We start from the raw sequence: 22,525 nt of genomic DNA, 5'->3' as shown, positions 1-22,525 counted from the left end.
TAAAATTCAAACACAAAGTAGTTTATTCACTCTGGATTGTATTGCAAACAGAAATTGGTTTTGGCCTGATTTTTCCATTTCCCTTGTCAGCTCTGCACAGTTTAGTTAATAAGCCCCATTAGTGTCATAGAGAATACAATTCTGCATTTTTCACAAGGATAGAAATACATTCTATCAGGAATATTCACTGAACTCAGAATTCTAATAATGCCATTTGGGTGCAAAAAAAAAAAAAAGTAAATTGTGTATAACAATATCCCAGCTTTAAGTTTTAGATGTTTCTAAATAAAGATGTTCTCTTGTGAGTTGAACTCGTTATTTAGTAAATAACCCCCATTGTGACAGCACAATCCTTTGGATAGACTCACAGCCCCATGCAGGATGTGACACTCACACAGGCTGAGCGCATCCTCACCCCAAGACCCCCCCTGCCCAGGCGCCTCCCCCTGTCCCTCCTACTCCTAGCAGCAGATGAAGCTGAAGCTGGAGAAGACACATCAACGCCCGTTATACCGAGGCAGTGCCCGGGGATCAGACCGTGACAGCCCGGGGACACCCAGCAGGAGGAGCAGACCCCCCACCCCGCTTCTGAGGGCTCCCAGGGGCCCCGACTCTCGCGCCCGCAGCTGTAGCTCTCCTATACCGGAGCGGAGCCGTTTGTCCCGGGGATGATGGAGCCGGGTGGGCCCGGCGGGGGTCCCCCACCTCCCCCTCCGGTACCGGAGAAGAAGAAGCTGAACCGGGCTCCGTCTCCGGCCCGGCCCAAGGATCTGACCGGCTGGTCTCTGTCCAAGGCCCGCAGGGGGTCCCCGGTGTCCCTGTCCGTGATGCCCCAGCCCCCCCGCCGGTCGCTGCCCTCTCCCGGGAGCAAGAAGCAGCCCCGAGCGGCGGTGGCTGCAGCCAAGTCCAAGGAGAAGGCGGGCGCGGGGCCCCGGACGGACAGCAGCTCGGAGGGGTCCTGCGCCTCGGAGGACAGTAGCAGCCGGGGCAGCAGTGAGGAGGGAGGGGTGTCCGGGGCCTCCAGCCGCCTCCAGCTCAGCACCTCCATGGCCTTCTCCGACCTGACCGAGGAGATACTGGACGGGGGAACCGAGGGCTTGTTACGGGAGATGGAGGAGCTGCGCTCTGAGAATGATTATCTGAAGGTGAGGATCCTCGGGGGCGGGGCTATCCAGTGTAGGCTGTCTGTAGGGGGTGACGTAATGCTGTGCCCTGGTATTTGACTTTCAGAATACAGTTTCATAGAGAGATATAGAGGGATGTGAATAAAGTGCCTTTTCTTAGTGATTGACGAGTTCACTAAACAATAATTTAACTTAATTTTGTTGCTTTGATTTGTTACATTCCACCCCCCCCCCCCCCTTAACCCCTTAAGGACCAAACTTCTGGAATAAAAGGGAATTATGACATGTCACACATGTCATGTGTCCTTAAGGTGTTAAAAAAAACAGAAAACAAATACTGAAAATACTCTGAGCTGTTCTGCTGCCCACTCAGTAGTCCACCATATATATTTTAAGCTTTACTGGGACCTGGTCACCTGTTTTTTTTTTATTCTTAGCCATGCTATGCATAGTGTTACTTATTGATATGAATAGGTCTTCTGGCGCATGCGTTGGTGCCACCCATTAACTCAGGTGGGTGATGAAAACGTGCGGCTGCCGTGGATGGTTTGGATGACAGAGCGCAACTTTTGTCCCTGGAGGGTGATAATGTATTATTTATTGTATGAACAAGGAAGCAGGGGTATAATCCACCAGGAGGGTCCCTTTTGGAGTTTAATGAGTCCCATTGACTTGCACTGCAATATTAATTAACTCCTATACATTTAAAAAAAAAAAGTGCAAATTACTTAACGTGATGTGAACAAGAACTCTGCGTGATGTTAAGTAATACAATGTTTTGACTTTTGTTCATGGATTCAGACCAATGTTGACAAAACTCCTGATTTCAGTTTTTGATTGTACAGCTTGCAAGAACAAGCATGCATACAGCATAGTGTGCCTGGCTTTTTGGTTTTCGCAATTCTTGTATAAAGGGCTAGGCATGATGAGCTAAATCTTGTGACGTTCGTGGTAAAATCCAGTGTATAGACTGCATGGCTGTAATGCTATGTCGTGGACTGGGGATATAGAAATACGACTGTGTTAAACTTAGAATAGTAGTGATTTAAAATCCAAATGTCAAAATGTAGGCAAATGTAGCTGTGTTGGAGAATTTTTACATATCAGTTATTTTAGCCAAAATTTTGCCATTTAGAATTCAGTTTGCTCCAGTTGGAAATTAAGTGGATACCTGTCAGTAAATTAAATAGGCGGAATATCATATTGTACAAGCATCAGTGGACATGGGTAAATTGCAAACATATCTCAACATGCTCTTATGTAAAATTATATACTGCAATTATATACTTATCGAGGTGCATTGAAATAATCGTCACTAATTAAAGCATCACTATAGTCATTTTACACATGGATCAGGGAATACAGACATCTATGTATAGATAAAACATTACAGATATTGGCGCTAGCACATCGTGCTTCGTTTAAATATGTTTTGTAGTAACTGTAGTAAAAGCTGGCTGAAATTAATGTATGGCACTTTTAAAGCATTAGATTGTTTTGCACAAGAGCAATCTGTCATTACATAGTTTCTCTGTTGCTGATTTGGAGTAAGTAAGCAGTCAGCACCTTGTGCCTGTGGTTAAAATCCAGACAATTCTAAAATAGGAATCCTGCAGTGGGTGTGAGGTCATTGTGACTTGCCATGTGCTGGAACGAGCCCCAATCAACGCATGGTTTTTGTTTTATTTTGACAGGTAGAATCGAATTAACACCACACAAGCCAGGAATTCATATTGTGAAATTATTTTGAATGTAGAATTTATCTTTCCTTATTGCAGATAGTATCTTGTAAGGACCTGCCATGTTCTGACTTTGGTTCAGTAACATTGATGTTTTATTTAAACTGCCAAACAAGAGACTGCGTTGATAAATAGCAAGATGATTTTTTGATGGCATGGGTAGAAGGCGGTGCCATGCAACAGGGATTATTTTATATCCAGGACAGGCTAGACAGAAAAGGGATTCAAGATCCTTATTTGATGGCCATGATTTACAAACATTAGAAATTCTGCTAAAAATCTGCCTCGGGGGGAAGCAATGCACAAAATTCCATCCACTCCAGATCTACTGTAATTCCAGCCATGCAACCTCCAGGAGCCACGGGGCTATATTATAAAGCTTAAAGGGATACTACAGTGTTAGGAATACAAAGTTTGTCGCTGCTTCCCCCCCCCCCCCCCCTCCAGGGAGATAATGGTTTAAAAACCCTCTAGTCATTTGCCCGATTCCTGCCCAATGTCTCTCAACGCTGGGTCAGCCCTCCGCCTTCTCCGACGGACAGCGTGGCCTAATGCACATGCACGTCGAGCGCATTAGGCCCTCCACATAGGAAAGAATTGAATTCATGCTTTCTTATGGGGATTTTACTGAACCTGGACATCCTCATACAGAGCTAAAGGCATCCAGCGTTGGGCAATGTAAAGTCCGGTAAACTCCTGGAAGCGCCTCTAGTGACTGTCAGGTAGAGGGGCAGGGACACTGCACCTAGACCACTTTAATGAGCTGAAGTGGTCTGGGTTCCTATAGTTTGCCTTTAAAAATAAAAGGTACGCATAAGAGTAACATTCTCGTGATGAGTAAAATTTATAAAGATCTCTACAATATAGATATGCTGTTTCTTGAGTTTTCGATTGAGTATTTTAGTTTCCTTAGCTTCAGAAATGTTTGTCTACTCCTGGCTTCGCATCAAGAACAAATCATACCACCATTACTGTATCATACCAGCAGTACTGTTTCTTTATTTGGGTCAGACTGCTAAGTGACTTGTCCTTACTTTAACTTTTTAAATAGACTCTTATCTCCTGTGTGTCCAATCACATTGCACATTGTAATTTTCACACCATGCGCACAATAACACATTGTGGTTGCATAGGCATGCAAACTAGTTTTTACAAGTTTTGGGATAGATTTATAAATTTATATTTTTCCAAATGCTGCCATTTAAGCGGATGAGAACTGCAGTTTCGTACATGTAAGACCATTTCAACTTAAATGTTTACAGCACTTAAAATATTTTGAGTTGTACTAATAATGGTTCTTTATAATAATATCCTGTTCTGAAAATATGTACAGCCAGTTGCAAAGCGTCATGGGAATTCCACAGCAGCTGGAAAGACTATCTTTTGACCACAACCGGTGTACAAGTAACGACTGTATAACATCTCACACTACATAGACGACAGGGCTATCCACAACAAAATGTTTTTATTTTGACTAAACTCTGAAATCAATCTAATTAAAATCGGAACGGCAAACCTGAGCTGAAAAATAAACTGATGTAGAGAAATTTTCCAGCTCCACTATGGTAACAGCATGGCTATTATAGATTTTAATTTGCTACAATTCAGAGATTTTAGCCACTCAACCTATAATGTGTGAATTGTCAGGATTTCAAATTGAATTTCAAAGATAATTTTTCCAATTTGGCTATGGTGGTCTAATATTTGAAATTCATGACAATCCACACTTAACTTCTTATTTGTGGTAATTTGAGTGAGAAACTTGTTTTACTAGTCAGTGTTATGTCTGTTTTTTTTTTTTTTTATTAATTCCACGTTGCTTATTTTTAAAATGAACTGTTCCACAAACCGGTTGCTCTGATTGGCTGAGCCAAGGTTTATAAATATATACACATAGATACAAGCACACAGGATGCCTCCCCCCCTCTTTTTCGAAATGCCATAATTATTTCCAGATGATTTCTGGAGCTGGGACAATATGTGTCCCTAAATTTCCATACAGGCGAGTTCTGTTTAACAAATCTCTAGAGTAGATTGTCACCAGGAAGCTATTGCAGCCATGTTTACACAGATTTCTATATGAAATACATTGTGCAGCGCTGCGGAATATGTTGGTGCTTTATAATTTCCAGTAATAACGTATTTTGTTAGTAAAATCAATGTGCTACATACAGGAGAGGTGTCTAAAAGGCTGTTTTAAAACTTCAACTCTCCAGCCGCTATGCTGGATTAGTCAAAGCTTTATAGGAGTTGTGTCCAACAACAGCTGAAAAAATACCACTTTGCCACCCACCCAGTGTTATACAGCTATGCAGTTTTAGAGTTGATGTATATATGTAGGCTCATATTTCACAGTGCTTTTGTTTGTTTGCAAATAGAGAATACCTGCCTAACGTACATAGCTGCCTCCGGCAATCTGCCTCTAGACGCCAGTAAGAAATGAGATCTGGACATGGGATAGGGTATTGCTTTGGTTTCAAGTTTACTAGAAAAGCAAGATGGGCATTGTAATTGCAGTATCGCAGTTTTGTTCCAGAAATATCTTCAAATGTGTTTATGTATAATTAATATGATGAATGGTGTATGATATCCTAGAAATACCTATGCATAGATTAAACAGAGAATACAGTGAACCGGGATCGGCTGGAGCGGCCCAGCCATTTCCTAGTCAATGCAGACTTTGTTGTGTAGAGACTTGGAATCCACAGCCATTAGGTCATTGTCCGTCTGTCTGTCCGTCCGTCCGCATGTCTATCACTATCTCTCTCTCTATCACTATTTCTCTCTCTCTCTATCTATCCATCTATCTATCTATCTATCTATCTATCCATCCATCCATCCCTCCATCTTCTGCTAGTTTCCTTTATTGCTGCGCAAAAGAAAACCACGAGAAGGGAAAAAACCTAAAATAGAATGTTATAAATACAAGGAGAGACATTCACAGCCGAAGAGATGAGTGAAAGAGGAAATGCAGGGATTTATAAAGTAAACGCTGGTTGACATAATTGCAGATTGCAAGTCGAAATTACTGAGTTGGGGAGTTTTTCCAAATTGGGTTCTTTCAGCCAGACGTCTACAATTAGTTTGTAAACTAACAATTCACTGTATGGTGAATAAACCATATTACTAGTTAATATGTACTGCACTCCGTTCTGCAGAAATAATTTTTGAAAGAAACACTCCAGACACCATAAACCACTGCAACATGCTGCAGTGGTTATGGTATCACGAGTGCCTTGGCAGTTTGAGTTTTTACTTGTGGTCTGCCACAGCTACCAGGGGGGCACCATGGTACTCCGGGAACTATAACCACTACAGCAAGAATGGTTATTCTGAGTGTTGTGTTTATTCTTTTACATAGGGATCAGTGGTGAAAGAGAAGATGTTTGAGCAATATATGTCACTGCTTTGCACTGTTTTGTAAATACACATTAGCTAGAACTAGGGTGTGTGTATACTTGCATGATTATAGCTTTCGCCGCACATGTTAACCCAAGCTTACATGAAACAAAGGGTACAATTTCAGTGTGGTCAAGAGTATTTTATAGACGACCCTAAAATGATCCCTGACTAGACATGGAGAAACACTCAGCGTGTTACAATATTGATCTGTTATCTGCCGATCAATTGGTAGCAGGTCTCTTGGCCCTGCTAAACTACATCATTTAACAATTGTCACAAAGAAACAATGAATTAGCAAAAAGGAACTGTCTTTGTATTGTACAAGTTTTATGGAAAGTGAAGTACATACACATCGGTGCCAGAATCTGCTATCTGATGTCTGGCACTGAAGAAATGCCTAGCCTAGTTTAAGAGTGGCCAGAGGGTAGACCGCCATTTGTTTAGGGTAGATAAGCATCATGCGAGTTTTAGTTGTCTACATTTGGCTATCAGGCATACGCAGTGCGATTTTCTACAAGACCTGGGGATAGGACACTGATTTGCTAGATCATTGTCCCTCTAATCTAGGAGTTGAAAACACAGGGGAAAAAATTCAGGCAAATATGAAATATAAAAAAAAAAAATCTATTTACATACTTTTTCTGCTTGCATTCAAAGGCAAAGCTTTTGACAAAGATACATGTCCCTTTAATTAACCCCTTAAGGACACATGACATGTGTGACATGTCATGATTCCCTTTTATTCCAGAAATGTGGTCCTTAAGGGATACCTATAGTACTACTGTATAGTGTGTATAAAACTGAATCTGCACATTTGGTAGCAATTCATTCCTAAAGTATAAAAAAAATGTATACAGAGTACATATTTGTTTAATATATTTTTACATGGCAGGTGCACTTACATTTCTGACAGCTGCTTTGAGTAGTCTAATGAAGACCGTAGAAACACAGTGTGCCTCTGCTGACTTAAAAGTGAAAAAAAATGCAGCTACAGGCAGTTTCAAAAGTAAACGTCTTTTATTATTTTTTGAAACTTTCTAACCGTTTGAAACATCTGCTTTCAAATAATTCCTTGGTTTACAACTGGCGAATATGTTCGCTCTAATGCTCTGTTTAATGTTACGTTGGATAAAAGAAAGGGGATTCCCCCCCCCTCCCCACCCCTCTTTTCGGCACTGGAAAAATACTGTAATTGTGTCTAGGTTCTCTTCGTGCAGTCATGGGAGGTAAAGGGGACAGTTAGGTGAGGGTTCCTGAAAAGCAGTTTAGTTATCTGTTCCCTTTTTGCCAAAATTACCCACCAACGAGAGAACAATGTACAAGTTGCCTTCTTCCACTCCATTTTGTCTTCATATGCCATGATGAAAAGCCCTGGGCATTATAGCTAGCACTACATACATTAACAACTGTAATAAAAGACAATATTACAAGGATGTGTTTTAATTTAGTGCAGTGACCGGTGGCGTTAGATGACCACTTACCCAGCATGCGATACCAGATGGCCGGTATGCCTTGTACCCATCCAATTCTGCCAACAAATGGCTAAGCTCCAGTTAGCAACATATGGGCATGTGCCTATCATGTCATGCGTCACCCATGCGAGAGTTTGAATGTCCCTCCACTTCTGTGTGATCACTGCCTGATTTGTCTCCCTAAAGTTAGTGCAATGAGAAACATTTTGTGTATGGGGTAAGGGATGATTTAAGCAAGAGAAAGAAAATGAGATTGGTGGCTTCAAAGGATGAGATGGATAGTAAATAGGAAAATAAATGCACAGGTGGTAGAAGGCATAAAAAAGGTGGCAGGGACCGAACGGGAGTTGAGTGGCAGAAGGCATAAGTAGGAAATTGACATACGATACACTGGCGTAATCCTGATTCCTGGGTGGAGGTTGTGCACGGGAGGACATAAAATGGATGTCAGGAGCATTGAATTCAAAATGGGGAATGAGACTGGGTACGTGGTGTTAAAGTTTGCAACAAGGGTCATGCGGGGACATGAGATGGGAGGCTGAGGCTGTAATGGATGGCTGGGGTAGAAGGCCATGAGATGTATGCAGGGGACGGCTGGCAAAAAAGGGCATGAGACGGGTGGCTTGTAGCATGGAAAATTGCTGGAGAGTAAGGATATGAAAAGGATGGCTTGGGAGTAAGAGCATTGGGTTACACACTTAATGACACAAGAGGAGGGATGGGCACAGGGCATAAAATAGTTGGTTAGAGAGTAGGGATATGATCTGGATGGCATGGAAAAGTGGGTGCGGTACAACAAGAAACAGGGACTGGAAAATAATCATTAAATATTTTGCATATTTAATTAAATACAAAACAAATAAATTATCCAGGGTGAACACCTTAATGAAATGTGCTGCACATGCCAATGAACATTTCAATTTATAAACGTTGTAGAAAATGCATACTGCAGGGCTATATTAAAGGGACTCTGTAGGTACCATAACCACCATAATCTCATTAATGTCTCTGTGCACTCTCTCTCATTTCCTTGTTAAACTGTTTCTGAAATGTTCAACAGTGACTAAGGATCCCCTGCAGCCCACAGGCTTGTTCCCTATGATAGAATGGCTAAAGCGTTGTTATGCTCTGCCGTATGCCTTGCAAACTCATACCAGTAATAGCAGGCAGAGATCACAGCTCCTGGGGACTCCAAGGACTAACCACTTCAATAAGAGGAAGTAGTTATGGTGCCTACAATGTCCTTTTAAAACTTGTGTTTTCATGTAGAATTCATGTTACATAAATGACTCTAATTAAAGGGCTTTTGCTCATCAGCTATAGGTGTTTCAAGCAAGACAAGTGCCTCAGGGCACAAAAACCTCAGGTTTTATTGCCATTTCTGAGTGTACTGTAGGTGGTTTAATCAGCCTTTCTAAACCTTCTATGCTGATTCAGTGTCAGCCATAAAAACTGTACTTTTGTGTGTCATAGGACATGAGATTGGAAAACAGTATTCTAGAACCTATTAAACAATGATGTCATACCATAAAGCCTATTAAGTTCTCAGCAGGCAGCAGCCTTCCAAAGATCATTGCGCTGCGTTCTGCCTTAAGGCTCCAAGTTGAATATGCGGCTAGCATTATTTATTTTCAACTGTGTTTTTAAAATGTGATTTTTTTTTTATTTTGTTGATTAAAATGCCATTAACCCCTTAAGGACACATGACATGTGTGACATGTCATGATTCCCTTTTATTCCAGAAGTTTGGTCCTTAAGGGGTTAAATAAACCGTGGTCTCAGTTGTGAGCAAACTGTAAACACAGTCCTTTGCCGGGTGCTATCAAAAACTGGACTGGGCGCACATCTGACCCACAAAGGGTAAAATAAAAAGAAATACATTTAAAAAAAATTTTTTTTTACATTTGTGTGCTTTTTCAAAAATGTATTTAATTTTTTTTTTTTATATAGTTATATAGTATATAATTTAACAGTAATGTACCATATTTCTGTATCTGTCCTTTTATCTGTTCTTAAAAAAATTTAAAAAAATTGGCAAAGCATTGTAAGGTTTTCCTGTGGCATGCTGCCCTACTTCTGAACTCTATTTCTTAACCTTGAAGCCATGACTGAGCCATTTAATTACCTCACGGTCCAGTTGTGAACAATGCAGCTTGCTAATGACATGCACACAGAGAAAGGTTTGGATAGCTGCCCAAATATTACCAAAGCTGTAAAATGTTCATTCTATGAATTATAGGTGCAGCTAATCTAGTTGGAAGTTCAAAGTAAAGAGTGTTTGCATTCTATTCAGCCATCATCTCCTACAGTCCTAGTATCCAGTTAAACAAGACATTTATATGCCCCGTGGATGTAAAAATCATATCAGTTGAATCATACAGGAACCACTATGTAATATCAGATCTTAATGCTCTCTCTACCCTTGGTGGACCCTCGTACGGTGCTCTTGCTCTGCATAACTTCATTTGCAGACAGCATTATAGGGACACTATTGGCACCCAGACCACTTCATCTCATTAAAGTTGTCTGGGTGCAGTGTCCCTGCAGTGATTACTTTGCAGCACTAAGAAGGCCTCCAGTGGTTATCAATCAGACAGCCACTAGAGGTGCTTCCAGCATTCTAAGGTACTCTGAGTCCCCGTAAATGACGCTGGACGTCCTCCGCATCCAAGGACTTCCAGCGTCCGTGAAAACCCTGTAGGTAAGCCGGGCATTCGCATTAAGTCCCCCCGTCAGATGATTGTTGATGGAGGTGGAGCACTGAGGGACATCGGCACTGGAAGTGAGCCGGTAAATAATAATAATATTTACTTACAGAGTATAAAGAGCAGTTGTGTCACATGAGCCTGAAATTAGGCAAAAAGTTGTATTGATGGATCGGCTGGAGTCTGACTGTAACCGGAGCATTGAGCCTTGAATCAGGCAAGCTTCCAGTGGCTATAGCAATGAGATGGAGACGGACTGTCTGACAGTCTGAGGTGACATGTCAGAGGCAGAGGGTGTAAATCTCCACTGCTACCACAGCTGAACAATTATTCAGATGTCAGTGACATATCTGGACTGTGTGTCTCCTTTACACTCGGGGAAAATTATCTGGCAATGGTTTGCAGTTAACACCTCCTTAATGCCCCTTCTTGCCTTATGTTGTATGGCCCGTGTAAGGGCATCTTGAATCACTAGGGCTTCACTAGGGGGCTTCTTAGTGAGAACATCAAAACAGCCACTGGCTGGGTTACTGGGGAAACTGTGCAATTGGCAAGACATTGAATGAGTTAGGAGTGGTGCCACATGGTATCTCTAAATATTAAAGTATCTTGGACACTAATACATGATAATTCTACTACATACCCAATCTGATATATAAAACATTTACCTGAAGGTTTTCTTAGCAGTAGGAGAAAATTAAACCAGATTTGTAGAGATTGTACATGTATGCCCGTCAGCCATAATACCTAATCCAACTCGGGTACCATGCAGGGAGTTCTTAAATGCTTCACGTTCAGTATCATCATGCACAGTGTGGTCCAGCTTTTCTCGTAGGCAGCATTGGAATATTTTGTCTATGGGAAGCATTAGGTTGACGGAACATAGCAGTTGCTGAGCATGCACCCTTCACTATGATCCACTTTGGGATGAACAAAAGTCACCATGCACCCAAAATCCAAAGGACACATGATGTTCAAAATGTATGCTCCCAGCTTGATCCACAGTGGTGTCAAATGAGACTGTAACTAGAAGACCCGCTGAAACAGACTTGTTTTTCATGTTTTTTTTTTTCCTTCCATTTTCTAATGATCTATTTACATGATTCATTAGAGTGATAAATGCTTTAGAAGCACCTAAAGGCAGGATTTTTTTTATTACCCGTTAATTCATCATAGCTGATAGGTCTATTTTAACACTATTTATATTTGGGTTTAACAATGGCGTCCTCAAATAACCCAAGCAAGCCTGCTTTTAGCAGAGCATGGCATATCAACCGGACACATAATAGATGGTATTCTGTTATATGTTTTGAGTACATTATAAGGATTATTCGCTAAAGTATAAATTTCAGCAAACTGAAATCTAATTGTAAAATTGAGGCCAAAATTGCTGATGTGGAGATATTCTCCATCTCCGATAAAGACCGAGCTTGGCTATTTTAGCGTTTGTTTTGGCTTTCCGATTTCAGTCGGTACAATTAAGAGTTTAGTGAATAAAGCCCACTAAATCTATATTTATGGCACTTATGACAAAATTGCTGCATAGTACAAAGTAAACTGAGAATACATGATATGGGGGGGGGGGAGGGGGGGGGGAATTAAATATTTTTATTATAAATGATAAAAAAAAAAGACACAACAAGCCGGTCCCTGTAGGGCATGCCAAGGGAAAAGGTTCTTACCAGAATCTGCATCAACAAGCTTTATTGCACCATGCAAAATGGACAACAAACTGGGGATTGTCAGGAACAAGCCATTTGTCACTTATCTATGCAATGTACTTAATATTTTCACTTAAAGGGTTACTTCAAGCACTGTGAACAATGGTACAGAATTGATGTGGTTATGGTGCCTAGAGTCTGTTTGTACAGCATTTCACTGTGAAACGCTGCACATACTAAGTTTAACCTCTTTTCAGATGGAGCTGTAACTCCACCTCTGGCAGCATCATGGGATGTCGCTGGCCATCCTGGACAGGCTAATGTTAGTACTGTGCAAATTTCGATGCACAAGCACTCCATCATTGGTTAAGATCCGTCAGCTGACTCTCTCCCCCAATAAATGAGCGGCAGGATTGACATATGGCTTCTGAATTACTGAGGAGACCCAATGCCCAGCAGGACCTGATAAAAGGGCAAATCGTTGTAAAATGGTTTGCCCCGTTGCAGTCAAATGCTGCCAGGAACTCCTACCATCATAACCGCAATATTTAATTGAGCTGTTTTAATGTTTTTCATTGCAGGGTTAAAACCAAAGCTCCACTGCACTCAAACCACTTAATTGAGATGAAGTGGTCTTAGTGCCTTTAGTGGTCCTTTAATGGTTTCAAAGTTTTTGTTCTTTTCATTGGTACATATCAATAAAGGGACCTTTTAAGCTACATAACCACTTTAGCTTGCTCTAGTCTAGTGTTTATGTTGCCTAGAGCAGTGTTTTTTTTTTTTTTTGACCAAGTCGCTATTTTATTTACAAAAGGGGATAAGAAAAACCTAGCAGCACAGTTTGATTGTAGTTTGGCTAGCAGACTATGGAGCTGGGATTGTCATAGCACATACCATGCCATTTTGGGATAATAGATTCATTTAAAAAAAATAAAATACACTGTTAGCTGGCAGATGCTGGAATAATAATGTTGTCTTTTACAATGACCTTATTTGTGTGCATGTAATTATTGTTTTATTTAAGTGTACCGAATCTTTAACAACCCGCCCTCCCTCCCCCTTTCTTCCATGCTCCCAGTTACCATGAACTCACCAGATCACATAACCATTTTTGCAGCTGCATTGAGAATAGAGAAGGAGGGGAGACGGCAGGCTTGAGGGAGTTGCTTTTAAATTCTGCTTAGTAACTACATGCGTTTCAGTGACTATTTTGGTGTATTCGTACAGCACAGTATCTGGCTGCACTAAGCAACCAGAGAACCTCACCTCATTCTCAGTGACATCATAATTAGGTCTCATGTTGGGCTGGGGAGCTGCACAAATGTCTAGGAGTCTTCGCGGTCTGCAAATATATACAGAAGTAATATTATCTTTTATCTTCAACTTTATTTCCAACATCATCGATCTGCTACAGCCAAGTCCTGATTAAATCAATCTGGTCCCTATATACAAAACCACAGGTGGCCAAAAAAGTAGATCCTACAAATCCCATAGTGCTTTGGCAGCCTTAGTTCTACAATTGTCCTACTATTTGTCCACCTCTGATAAAAACAATATGGATTGCCAATAAAAGTGCAGCTTTAATGTGGATTCATAAGTCAGAAATTAATTGTGACACTCCGCTGACAAATCCTTATATCCTGCTCCTACTTACATGTTTAAAGGGAAACTATAAGCTAGGAATACAAAATTGTATTCCTAGCCTATAGTGCCCCCTCGCTCGCGCACCTCCCCACCCCCCCACTACCGCAGCACAGAAAGGGTTAAAAACCCCTTTGTCACTTACTTGAGTTCAGCGCCGTTATCCCTTGGTGCTGGGTCAGTCTCGCCTTTGCTCGTCCTCCGCTCGTCCTTTGAATCAATGCTTTCCTATGGGGTTATAGCTGACGCTGGATGTTCTCATGAATAGCAACCAAAAGTCTCCTATCACAGAAAGCACCTCTTTACATTTAGACTTGGATTCTGCGTATTAGTCACACGTGTCAGTCTACGCTATGCACATCAAAGGATTGGCTACTTTTAAATCATCTGTCCACATTCAAGACACATGTATGGCGTGTATACTATCCCACAATGCATAGCATTGCATAGAATGCATAGAACTGGTGGCTGCACTCATACTTATATACACTAGCTGTCATTTTTCTGGTGCTGATGACCAATAGGTTTACAAGCTGACTAATATCTTATCTGTTTTTATCTGTACATGTGATATACATTTGGCAATATATTGATAGAATTTGCCTCTCTGCAAACCTATGTCATGTTTGATGGTCAGCACATTTGGCATTGAGCACAATTTGATGCTTGTAAGCTTCAGAAGATAAAAGGTCACCGGTTTTTATTTTGGGAATTAAATGTAAGATTGGCTACAACTAAAATGAGTAGAAATGACAAATTTTATGATATCACTTCACGTTTTCAGCAGTTCATGTACTGCAGATGTGCTGTCCCCCTCCACCCCCAAACTTTTTTTTATTACAAGTACTCCATATACAAGGTCAACAATTAACATAAAAACAAAGTAAATACACATGTGCAGTATGTAAGTGATTAAAATGTCTGTAGTAAAACTACATTTAACTGAATGGAGAAAAAGGGAGGGTGCAAGGGAACGGTAGGGTGATTAAATATCAGGGAGGACAGAATAAAATAAATCACATAAGGTAAGTGAGGAAATGCAACACCTCCCCCCCCAAATAAACAAAAAAAAAATTATCGAAAGGTTTTATTTATTATACTAGAGGCAGAAAGATTTTACATACACCGCTCAAAACACCCCATTTACATTTTATTTTTGTTGTGTGTGTATATAAGAGAAATGCAAATCTCTACTCTAGCAAACAGACTTGTTCTGTAGAGTGTGATGTGTGATGGCAAACGATGCTGATCAAGTCTGGTGTATTAAAACGACACTCGTAGCAACATCACTGTAATCACTACAGCGAGCGGTGTCCTGGTGCTGTCCCCCTGTGTTAGTGTCAAACTGTTTAGAAAGGGTTTAACATAAATCAGAGCACTGCCTGGGGACCAGACCCTCGTCTGCCACTTTGATAATGCAGAATTTACACGGGTGCATAATCAATGTCTATTTCGTTCATGCTGGAAGACATTGATTGGCTTATCACCGTGTATTCATAGCCAAACTGTGGCGCATCACATACCTACAGGGTGCACGTTGACATTGATGGGCTGCTTTAACCTACCCCAACACTTCCAGCCAATGACCACCGCCCAGGTAAACAAAATAGAAGACAGCTGGCTCCCCTGCCTGTTTCTCCTTTTAAATTCTAGCTGGTCTAAGAGAACACTCCTAATTACCATGAGCACAGAAATAGAGGTGCTGCTTCCCTACATCACCTTTTCACAGCAATAGAGGTGCTTAGCACCTACATAAATTGATGTATGTGAAATCAAAGGCCAGTCGGACAGTATACTCTTGAAATAGGTAATAAACCTGTTGAATGCCTTATTCTGTTTGAAGTGAACAATAAAGAAGCTCTGGTAAATAAATTAAGTTGATTGGACTCTATTGTCAAAGCCTGCCCAGTACAGGTGACTCGTACATGGACGGCAGGTCACAGTGGCAATATGCAGAGCGAAGGATCAGGCCACAAATCGTTCGACTTAGAACTGGCGGACAGTGTCAGTGTCAAGCTGGCACCATAACCACTGTAGCGGGCTGCAGTGGTTCAGCTGCTTAGAAGTGCCCCCTTAAGCAGGAAAGCGCATGCTGTACTAACAATCTTTGTATGAGAAATAAAAAATAACCCAAAGGTGAATCAAATCATTTTTTTTTTCACTACAGACAAAACAAGAATGGAATCTAATAGTTCTTTAAGAATTCCTATAAAGGAAACTATATATATTGAAGGTCACAGAGAGGTGTATGAATTAGAATAACTGATTGTTGATGGTTTGTGTAGATTAAATAATAATCACATATCTTCCACATTCCTCATGAATGCTCGAGCTGTTTACAAGTATATCGTTTCTCGAGATCCCAATAGTTGCACCAGAACGACCAGTAGAGTAAAATAATATAAGGAGTAAATAAATAAGGAGATATGCCAAAAAATAAGCTGTGTAGCAGATACAAAAAAGAAAAATCAGATCCACAATTTAAAAAACTCACTGCTGGCAATATCAAACCTTAAAAGTAATCAGTCTCTTAGCAGACACGTTTCAACCTCCCATGGTCTTCTTCTAAGTGCTTAAGCACTATTGGGACCTCGATTGGCTTGTGTAGGTACCTTTGAGCTTAAAGGGATCCTATAGTGCCAGGAAAACAAAGCCGTTTTCCTGGCACTATAGGGTTAATAGGTCCCCCTCGCGCCTGCCCTCCCGCGGGGCTGAAGGGGTTAAAACCCCTTCAGCCACTTACCTGAATCCAGCGCTGGTGTCCCTTGCTCCTTCCCGCCAACGTCAGCCAATGGCCGGGCTCGCATTAGATTGAAAACATTATTCAATGCTTTCCTATGGAAAAAAAAATGTGCCACTGGAGGTCCGTAAGGATTCCGTCTATCTGTTAGGCAACCACAGAGGGCAGACGTAGAGCTGCAATGTAAACGTTCTCTGGAACTGCAATGTTTTACATTGCAGCACTAATTGCAAAAGGGTCCCAGCACCCAGGCCACTTCAATGAACTGAAGTGGTCTGGGTGCCTACAGGGTCCCTTTAAAATACAGATCCTGATACGGCTCTGCATCATATGAGTTTGGCTCCATCTGTATATTATTGTACATATATAACAGTTATACGCTATGTTGGTTTTATATTTTTTCTTGTAGGTCTACTATTGGTTTTAATACCTCTACTGTTTATCAACATAAGTATATTTATTCTATGTGTGGCACAGTTGTGTTTTACTGTTACCTATTTCTTTATTAAGTGTTCTTGCATAGCAAGACCACTTAATGTTATCTCACATATATATTATTATAGCCAAATTTGCCACCCTAACTCCTCCCACAGTTTTTACACTACATAGACAAAAATATACCAAAACGTGCAGATTGTTCCCGATCGGATTGCTATTACTTTGTGGAACTTTTCGCCGAATGGTTCACGGAATATCGTCGTTCTTGTGGCGAAATTTATCCTATAGGAATGAATGGCAAAGCTAGAGTGGGAGCTGGCAAAAGCTGAAAAATCAGGACATGATTTCTAAACTGCCACCACTCCCTCATTTTCAGGCCCACCTACACAAATCTATCCCTGCTGCCACTAAAAATGTCCACAGCTAAGCCATAGTCCTGATAGTTTTCACAATATGACCATTTGTTTGCAACTCACGCCGTCCATTGACATTCATTGAAACTCCACTCTGCAAAGCTCACATTTGAAGGGCAATTTCTAAACTGCGACTGTGCCTTCATTGTTAATATCTCAGAGACATACTATACATCAAACTGTAGGCCTGGGTCTTGTGATTCTCACAATATAAAGCTCTTCATTGTAGGATTTATAGTTTTTAAAATACGACCGTTTGAAGATGGCAAGCGCCAAAATACTCTGACCTGTGCAAGGCTGCAGCAACAAGTGATGTCATAGACAGGGCCTTTTGCACCTGCTAATGTTTTTATAATTGTATGTTTTAATGTAACTGTGAAGCAAAGTTGCAATTAAATGTGCTGTATAAATGATAACAGTTATTCCGCCCACTCCAGTTGTAGACTACTGGTGGAGGCAAGAACACTTCACACAATTTCCCCAGAAATTGTAGCTTTTCTAGTTGTTTTTTGTTTGGCTAAATGTAACACTTCCTGTGTTCATGGATATCCTGATGAGGTTTATATGAAAACCACTAGTGTTAATTTTGGCAGCAAATTTTAATTAAATTTTAGTCATAGTCTTTTGACTAAAAAGCCATCTTAGAATAAGTCGTATTTTATCTGAATTGTTTTAATCTAATATTAGTCGACTCAGTAGATTTTAGTCGACACAATTAAAATCGAATGGGTTTAGTTAAAGCCTCTGTCTCTTTTGCCCCTTCCCCAACCCCTATTTGTCTCTTTGATTCCCCCCAGTCCGCCATGTGTTTCAATCCCCTCAGCCCCCCATGTGTCTCATTCCGTCAGCCCCCCATGTGTCTCATTTTCTCTCCTCCCGCCCCCATGTGTCTTACCCGCCTGTGTTAATTTTGGCAGCAAATCTCAATTTGGTTTTAGTCACAGTCTTTTGACCAAAAAGCCATTTTAGTTTTAATCGTATTTTAGTAATCCGAATTGTTTTAGTCTAGTTTTAGTCAACTTAAATATTAAAAAGTTTAGTCGACTAAAATCTGACTAAAATTGTTAGTCGACAAAATGAACACTGGAAACCGCTTGATGATTTAGATTGATGTTTCCAATGGTTTGAAATTTGGAAAGTTCAAAGGAGTAAAGTAAGAATTCCATAAATATGGAATATACTAAATACCTTTCGAAGCTTTCATTTTAAACCATTGTAGGGTGTAGATTGTCCGTGACTGTTACGATGACGGCCATACGCAACCTACATCGATCTAACTGGATTCCACTTTCCGTCGTTCTTGTGAAGGGTGTGTGCAGGTAAACTATTGAAATCCTAAAACTACAAGACAAAGCTCGCTCAGATCTGTGACAAATGCACGCAGGGCTATAACATCATATAGCAGGAGTGTACAGCTTTAAACGCACACTGTGATTTCACCTTTTAAAGTAAGAAATTCACACTAACAACAACTGACACTAGACACGTCTCTGTCGCTAATTCTTGCTTTTTTATTTCAGCACATTTTAATTTTGGCTGGTATATTTATCCCTGTTGTTGGCAAGAGTACACTGGCAGAAAAAAAGTCCCTTTTTTATTTTTAATTCTCTCTCAACTTTTGTATCCTATGAACTGTTTAAAATCTCTGTGTCTCTACATGTTTTTAGATTCTAGCTAAATCATAATTTGTTACTCATTTTTTTGGGGTCTGGCCTGTTAAAACAGATTCTATCTAATTTCTCAGACAAAATCTTATAGATATAAAAGTCTCCTTGATTGCGTATTAATTTCATTGAAATTCCTATGCAAGCTAAAGGTGGTCTGAAACAAAAATTTGTACCAAAGGACCTTGTCTTGTGGGTAAGCCACGTTTCACAAAAGTTAGAGGTTTCAGAAAATACAACTTCCCGTATTGTTCAAGTGGTACTATAGAAGGTCTTTTGGGCTGTGTGCGAGAGTACAGTAGTAAAAAGGGCAGATTAAACTACATAACCTGACGAAGATTTCCTTTAAGGAAGATGGCGATGTTTGCAGGACGGCCACAACACCTGTATTCCTTATTTCATGCCTATCTAACCCGTTGTGCTCCTAATCCTAAGAACGTGTACTTTTTTTTAAAGATCTGCTTTGGTTTGGGTGACATTTCAGATGCTGTAGGCTGAACTCCACTGATGCTTTGCCAGAATTATAGCATTATGGGAAATGGAATCCACAACATATGGAGTGTTGAAGGTTGTCAACCCCTGTTCTAAAGTGACCTCTTTTAATTTCAACTGTGTCTGGTAACAGTGAGTACATACAGACTGGTGGTTTCTGGTTAAAAATGTTTTGTTTTGTTTTTTTTAGTGGTAGTTTTTTGTTTAGAGGTGCACAAATACTTGTGATACTGTGCTGTAATGCACAGAGTAATATGCTAATGGGGTTTCACATCTTGAATATAATTTAATTAAAGGGTTACTCCAACCACTATGACCACCTCAGTTATTTGAAGTGATCATGGGGGCAGGAGGCTGCATGTGCAGTGCTCGTACTTGAAACAGTGCACATTTAGAGTTATTATTAATTGCGTGCTGGGGGCTAGTTGCACCCGTAGCACACGTGACTGAGGCAGCCCAGAACTCTGTTCCGGGCTGCCTAATATCAATTCTGTGCATAAAAAATATCTGTCGCCAGCATGCACTGCACACTGCCGACAGTCTTAAAAAGCTAACGTGACAGAGGGCCAACAGTGGGAAGATTGCTTCCCCCTCCCTTCCACTGCGCACTCCCACCACCTCCCTCTGTAAATTGTAAAGGGGCTTTAAAAATAAATAAATGAGAAGCCTGTAATTGGATCGAGCAGGTAACATCATGACGGGCGTGGAAGATCAGCACCCTCCGCTTTGCCTGGTGCTGAATTAAGGTAAGTTTAATAACCTTTCTTACAGGTTTGGCATGGTGGACCCAATAGTTATGCCCAGTTTACCGCATTTATTGTGTAAAAAAATTATTTTTATTGCAAGAGTTGGAGTATCCCTTTAATTCCATACTCTATATAAAGCATCATCAAAGTATTATTCTCTGAAACACTGGCACAACAAAATGACAAAACTAAAAATAAAGTATAGAAGCTACATCTTTTTACCTCCTCTCATTTCCCTTGAAATCTCTATGGTCGTGAATAGCGAACCCTTGTTCGAGGCCCATACCGGCCACGCAGATCATTCTGGCCACAAGGGCTTTGTCTGCCCTTTTAGTTCCATTCTTGTACTTGGTGTACAAAATGTACTAATCACATAACCGTGCTGCAAGCTAAACCTCTGCTAGCTTTCTGCAGTTGCCCAGCCATATACAGCCTTACCATTTCCCTAGACGGGCTCCTGAATCTCTTTGCCACACTGGTCAGAGACAAAGAGATAAGGCTTCGGTTTTTCTTCATGCATGGTGGATCAGGACAGCCCCTAAGACAGCGACAGCTTGAGAAAGGGACCAAGGCAGCTGTCCTCCGGAGGGTGACAGCTTCTAACCTTCCGGACAGCAAAGCTCAGTTTACCGTGAACTTGGCACCACAAAGGCGACCATAACGAACGCCCCATAAATAATTCAACGTAAAGTAGCGAACGCAATCTGCTTCGCACTTTATTTTCTCACCCTGACCTCGGAGTTAACCCTGGAATAAAAAAAAAAAAAATTTTAATAGGAGAATTAAACAACATAGCCATTCTTATCATTGCCATATCTTAAAATGACATTAAAGAAAGCATTGGCAGGAATTACAGTTACACCCTGGTGATTAAAAGGCTGAAAAAAAAAATATTCTGTGTATTGTTTAAAAGACAGCTTGTATAATTGCATCATACAAGAAAACACCATCGTAATCACAGCATAAAAATATTTTTCTAATAAAGTGTGGTGATATTATGATGGGGGAAAAAAAAAGAAAATCATGTATAATGCAAAAGGTTGATTTAACCAGTCACCAGATTGCAAGCTCAGCAAGCCTTGGAAAAAGACGTAGCTTTGATCAAAACAGATTGAATCCTACAGCCAGCACTTACACAATGGTGTATAAATTATCTCTCCGAAACCAAGTCTATAATGGGAACAATCATAATTGAATTCGGTATTCAATTTAGTCCTGTGTTCAACAATGAGGGAGGTATAAAATTAAATACGCAGGGGATTATTCACTAAACAGTGTTTCTGACACGCAGTTTTTAAGCATTGGGCTCATGTACAGCGCTACGGAATTTGCTGGCGCTATATGCATAATAAAATAATAATAATAATGTAGCCAAACTCTAAATTTCCAAGTTGGCTTTGTGCCCAGGTCGGGCTATTTTAGTCTCGATTTAGCAAATTCTCTTTTTATTTCACAATAATTTTAGGTTTAGTGAATGGAACCTCTTTATTCATCTGATTTTGGTAGTCTGTATGAAGAGGCATTAATTGGTGGTAGATATATACATTAAAAAACCTTGTTTGGTTTATTACCAGTAGGGACTGCATTATGGTTAATAAAACTCTTCGCTAAATGATACCCAGGGCTTTTTTTTGATCAGCGGTCACAACTTCCTTGTTGTCCACAATCATTGTTGATATTGCAAAACAATTTTACTATGATCTGCCTTATCCAAATGTGTGCAATGTTTGCCTGCTTTTGACATTACAGTCTTGGAGCTGCTCAATGAATAGAACGTTGGCCAAGGGCTCAGTCCGATGTGCTAGGTGTGATCACTGCTTAGTGTTAGTTGACTAACAATGAAAAAGTACTGTATTTTAAACCAAGTAGTGACCATTATTGGCCCTCCATTTATTGTGAGACTAAACTTCCCATAAATCTCTGCTATTTTAAGACACTGGCAAAATAAATGGTGCAGAAGGAGCGAATGCTAAGGCCACTCTGTGTTACGTTAGAGTTTGGGTACACAGCCAGGAGGGAGTAAAAGTGCAAATCTTTCGAGCTAGAAGGGGCACAGAAATGCCAGGCAGTGTAGTAAGTGATGGAGTGGAGATTGGGGAGGTGACTGGATCTGCGGGTGTAGAACATATGACAAAATCGACAATAATGGAATATAAAACGGAATCTGGTACAATGGATGTAGTCCGCTTTTAATATCATGGGAAAATGCAGCAAAAAATTAATTTCATTGTTTTGTTTTGTTCTTTTTTGGTAATCCCCATTATATCAGATTAATACTGTTTGTTTTC

The 22,525-nt window shown here is 40.5% G+C and overlaps 1 protein-coding gene across 2 annotated transcripts in view; it reads left to right on the top strand.

Moving 5' to 3' along the window:
- The first annotated feature begins 456 nt into the window (after positions 1-456).
- The window catches only part of MTCL2 (microtubule crosslinking factor 2), a 110,462-nt gene continuing 88,393 nt past the window's right edge, over positions 457-22,525 (top strand). For both annotated transcript variants that reach the window (XM_063455777.1, XM_063455776.1), the window contains exon 1: positions 457-1,145. In XM_063455777.1, coding sequence (XP_063311847.1) covers positions 669-1,145 — 477 coding nt within the window. In that variant the 5' untranslated portion in view covers positions 457-668. The remainder of the gene's footprint in view (positions 1,146-22,525) is intronic.

This window comes from Pelobates fuscus, chromosome 5 (genome assembly GCF_036172605.1).
Source record: "Pelobates fuscus isolate aPelFus1 chromosome 5, aPelFus1.pri, whole genome shotgun sequence".
In the NCBI taxonomy this organism is placed as follows: Eukaryota; Metazoa; Chordata; class Amphibia; order Anura; family Pelobatidae; genus Pelobates; species Pelobates fuscus.
The sequence above is the reverse complement of the archived record's forward strand: the minus strand, read 5'-3'. Positions and strand labels throughout refer to the sequence as shown.